At 34.4% G+C, this 4,871-nt stretch overlaps 1 protein-coding gene and 1 pseudogene across 1 annotated transcript; both read right to left on the bottom strand.

Annotated features, from left to right (window-relative positions):
* Positions 1-422: 422 nt before the first annotated feature.
* On the bottom strand, positions 423-993 carry LOC149214561 (benzyl alcohol O-benzoyltransferase pseudogene; annotated as a pseudogene).
* Positions 922-3,702, bottom strand: LOC149214560 (benzyl alcohol O-benzoyltransferase-like). Its single transcript, XM_089389433.1, has 3 exons — positions 3,160-3,702; positions 1,156-1,340; positions 922-970 (listed from the first exon to the last, which is right to left on the bottom strand). The coding sequence occupies exons 1-3, from the start codon at positions 3,700-3,702 to the stop codon at positions 922-924; spliced, it is 777 nt and encodes a 258-aa protein (XP_089245559.1).
* Positions 3,703-4,871: the final 1,169 nt, after the last annotated feature.

The raw sequence follows: 4,871 nt of genomic DNA, 5'->3' as shown, positions 1-4,871 counted from the left end.
TAAAATCAATATTTTAAACATAAAAAAATGACAGTTTTAAAATAAAAAAATGGTTGAAAACAATTTTTTTTTTTTTAATAAATAGTTTATTTTAACATTTATACAAATTTATTTTCCATGTTAAAAAAAAATGGATCTTTATTTTAACTATGCATCTCATATCAACTATCCATAAATAAGTTCATGTGTGTGGACAAAAGAAGGTGTGTTTTTGCAGTGCCGTGGATTCTGTTTCCATAATTCTAGATAAAAAGCAACATGAGTGCAGTCGAAGGTAATGCATTCTTCTTTGTCTAACTTCTTATTAAGAAAAGCAAGCATGATACAACATTAGTATTTCTCATAGATTGTGGTTCACCACTATGATAATTGCTTGCTCCCTTACATACTTGAAACCTCGTAGCCGATTTGCTCCAACGTCAATCATTAGCCTTTTAGGTTTACATGCCGTTGTTCAGTGTGTTATTTAAATTTTCTTCAAACAACTCCATAGCGCTGACCGGCAAACAAACAGGAACCACGAACCCTTCAGTGTCTCTCACCGAAGGTCTCAAAAAATATGAAAAGTTGGGCATCGGCGTAAAAACGGGACACGCATTTACTGCTTTGCCCCACCCAAAATCTGCTTCACCTATAGCAACTGAGAGGTTGGAAATGTCGGAAATAATGAAAGAACCGTCGGATGCGTTGTGTGGACGCCCATTCAGCTCCGCCAAATCAATCAGAGATCGTATGTACTCCTCATCCACTCTCCTTTTTCCTTCGTTAATCAGTTTCGTAGCGAAGGACAATGGATGGCCCCTAAGATCCCCGGCTCTCGTCTTGGCGTAGGCGGAGGCTATTGCATTGCCGTAGTATCCGACTGGAAGTCGCGGTCGAAATCGACTACGGGCATTTAATGGAAACATTAACGCCACTTCTTCATCGGCAGGGATGTTGGTAGCTTTTATTCTGGATTGCCATACGCAAGCTGATATTACATCAAATGGGGTGCAGAACCTCACGCCCTCTACCTGTCTTTTTAATGCCTCAATTTCATTTGAACCAAAATAAAATGATTTCAAGCTCATTTCCTCCATTGCACGGAACGGCACCGTGGACTCTCTGCATTTATATTTATCTTCAAAATCATAGAATTCGCGGACGCAGGAATACCTGACAGCTGGATCGGCTCTAGGTCGAAGGATTTCTCTCTTCCAAACAGGAGGAACGCTTGGAATTGCTGCACCTCTTGCTATTTCACCGAGAGCTTTCAGAAATTCAGCTATTCCAGCACCATCAGTCACGGAATGGTTGTAACGCAAACCCAATATGAACCCGCCACATTTTAAACGTGTCACCTGTCCCCAAAAAAATGTATCACACAATTTATCACGATATTGGATCATAGTATAACTTAACTCTTATAGCCAAACTCCAAAATTTTTGCATCCCAAACTTCAACACAGACGAACTATGTGCTTGATTACATAAATGTACAAGATACTACTTAGGTGATTATTTAAATGCGCAAAGACGAACGATTTTGAAAATGAGTGGTTTTTACTGAGATTTTTTTAGAAGTTTTTATGGTGAGTTTTTTCTAAATAATTTCTCTAAAATCTGGTAGGAATTTATTGAATTCACAAGTTTGATGGGTAGCCTCTACACAATCCAAGTGTTTTAGGGTTTCCCAAGATGTTGAATCCAAACATACAAAAAAAACCAATTTAAATAATACAAATCAAAATTTCATGTCATATTTTTCCATAGGATTCCAACCCGAAAAAGTCTAAAAAATCACACTAAAAATAACTCCTAAAAATTGACACACAAGTCAACTCAAAACTTACAAGTAAAATGAAAAGAGACTAATTATGTACTTGATTCCATTAATGTTGAAGATACATGAAGGGTTCTGTCCAAGAGACTTAACTGTTCTGGAATATTTCAGCAAATAAGTCAATTCAAAAAAAAGAATCAGATGTTAGATATTTTACTCTTTATTATCAAAGTTTCAAAATATTTTCGAAAATAATAATTTTTTTCTTAAGTATATATATATTCCATTTTTTTACATAGAATCCAAAATCTTATTCTAAAATCTTTTAATGTTTTTCAATTAAATATTTGTAAAATAAATTTAAAAAAAATCACATCTTATTGATATATTAAAATATTTAAAAACGTAAATATTTCCATCTCAAAATTATAATATTTTAAAATATTAATTTTCTTATCATACCATGTAAAAAACATCATTAAATATAATATTAATATTAAATTAATAATATATTAATCTAAAATTATTAAATCTAATAATAATAATATTATAATATATTAATATTAATATTAAATTTAATAATAATTTAATATTAATATTAATTTATTATCACTCTAGATCCATCTAATTCTAATTTTATTATAGGAGTAAAATCAAAAGATCAAATTATCAAATTCTTTTAGTGCAATTTTTTTAAATGGCAAAGAATTTGAAAAAAGATTTAGGCTTTTAAAAATTTAATCTTTTAAAGACATAATAGATTTAGAGTTAGATAAATTTAGACTCGTTATATTACAATACAATCGTCCATTTCCAATGATTTTTATATTTTCTTTATCATAAAATGGATTAAAAAAACATTTCAATTATATTTAAAAAGGAAAGAAACGTTCCACCGAACGATAAAATTCCAGACCTGATGAGAAATGCAAATATTTTCTAGGAGTGATGGAAACAAACACCCATTCACTTATGTAGAAATCGAAAAAAACAGATTTGCATGTCATAAGAAGTGAGAACTACCCTAGAGTTTTTTTAAAACATTTTACTTTAAAATATTAACGAAAAAGCTCCATTGATCCATTACAGATTTTGGACATATAATGATAATGGGTATCATCTATATCTATTAGATATAAGAAATCACACACAATCGGAAATGCACATATACGCAAAAATACTTCTAAACAAAAACTATGTATACACTTTCCCAATACCTTATTCTACGTACATTTATTCTAGTGTAGGAGGAGAGGTCCCTGCGGTTATGCAGAAATATACAAAACAGATTAAATGGGTGATTATGCATGTTTGCTAGCTGCCATTATTATGAAATATGCGTGTGCGCTTTTGCATGCGGCCGTGATAGCCCTAAAAAAAACAAAAAAATTACGAACCTGAAAGTGAAGAATAGGAGTGTTTGTGACGCTCTCTGATCGTGGAATGTTTTTTATAAAGTCCAAACCATGAGGAAAAAGTGGAGAGGGAACTCCCAGTTCTTCCAATGAAATATCTGCATCGGCTTCCATGAAGAGAACCCCCTCACCAACGCAGTCCACAATGAGCTTACCCTTGTCACCATCTCTTACTCTTCCGGCAAAGGGATAGTATTGCACCAGAAGCTTGCCTAGAGCATCTCTAATAATTTCGGCTGGATCCTCACTTTTGCTCTCACTATTAATGAAGGCCGGGCGGCGTGATGGATAAAACAAAAGTATATTGACATGAAACCTTAATCCCAATTGATCGTCGATGTTGGTAAGATAAAGGGGCTGGCTGGGAGTAGGGCGGTTAGGGGTAACGAGGAGGGGTTGCCGTTCAGTGACGGTGAAGCTGCATAGAGAAGGTACAGGAGGAGGTGGTGGAGGACGCACTGATGGTATCTGTGCATGTCTCGCCACTACCGGTCCAAATCCCAATCCCAATCCCTGGAGAGCCATCTAGACTGATTGCACGAAATCAGACGAGGAAATATTTAAAACAAAGAAAGGAATGCCCACGGAACTGCTGTGATAACATATGAATAAGCTGAAATTTATAGGCCCACAAGTGACAAGAGGCTTCTCCCGTTCAAGCGACAAAATTAGGACTGTCTCGCTTTATCCGATGGATCTTTCTCCATTTCATGTCCGGCTGCGAATCTTCTTCCATTTCTTGTCTCTTTTGAGTTTTGAAATTCGTTGCCTTATTTGTACCTAACCTTATCCTTTACACCTAACTTTTCTAAGACTTATGTGACAAGCAAGTTTGGAATTAACTTTGGTTCAATTTTGTAAATTGGCTGCTAATCTTCTTCCATTTCTGGTCTCTTTTGAGTTTTGAAATTCGTTGCCTATTTGGACCTAACCTTGTCCTTTACATCTAACTTTTCTAAGACTTTTGTGACAAGCAAGTTTGGAATTAACATTGGTTCAATTTTGTAAATTTTAACCTATGACACTGTTGAAATTCAAGTAAAAAGTAAATATGTCTTTTCTACCTTGGGAAACCAACTCTGATTGCATTGTAAGCCATCCAGAACCTAAAGAGTTTAAGAATGTTGAGTAAAACATTATGAGCATCAATGTTCTTATACCTCTTACTATCTATATCCCTATGACCGAAAAAACATTTCGATTGGTTGTTTATCTATACATATCAAAGTTGTCTCACATAAATAAATAGAAAAACAAGCTATTCATTTGAGAACTCAATTGATGCCTAACCTTTAGCTCGATCTCGACAACTCAAATTTGGAATACATGGGATATGTCTTTCAATGTGGAGTAACCAGACATTTTGATCTCATATTTAGCACTGGATAAGCTAAAATTCCTTATGAATATCATGAATTTTAGTTGTTGTCTCTGCCTTTCCTGCAAGATGTGATGAAACATATTTGGCTAAGATAAATTTTGTTATCCAAAGGAGATGAACTGTCTCTTCGTATTGGGTGCTGCAACCTTTGCTATGACCAATGTTTCGAAGGAGATCTTTCATGGCTTTAACTTGCCCATGGGATTACAGATTTATCATGGCTTTAACTTTCCCATTAGGAAGACTTAAACCAAGTCTATTGGGCATCTGATTGCATTGTAAGCCATCCAAAACCTAAAGAGTTTGAGAATGT

The sequence above is a fragment of the Pinus tabuliformis genome, chromosome 1_1 (assembly GCF_031772625.1).
Source record: "Pinus tabuliformis cultivar Carrire ecotype Pingquan chromosome 1_1, CPIR1, whole genome shotgun sequence".
NCBI classification, from domain to species: Eukaryota; Viridiplantae; Streptophyta; class Pinopsida; order Pinales; family Pinaceae; genus Pinus; species Pinus tabuliformis.
This window is presented reverse-complemented; position numbering and strand designations above follow the sequence as displayed.

What these genes read in the sequence shown, in the direction of transcription:
- LOC149214560 (XM_089389433.1), bottom strand. Translation starts at nt 3,702, where the DNA reads ATGGCTCTCCAGGGATTGGGATTGGGATTTGGACCGGTAGTGGCGAGA. An exon ending in CTCCTATTCTTCACTTTCAG is followed by an intron (nt 1,341 to 3,159) that starts GTTCGTAATTTT and finishes TTTTGGGGACAG; the next exon opens with GTGACACGTTTAAAATGTGG. An exon ending in AGAGCCGATCCAGCTGTCAG is followed by an intron (nt 971 to 1,155) that starts GTATTCCTGCGT and finishes ATGTAATATCAG; the next exon opens with CTTGCGTATGGCAATCCAGA.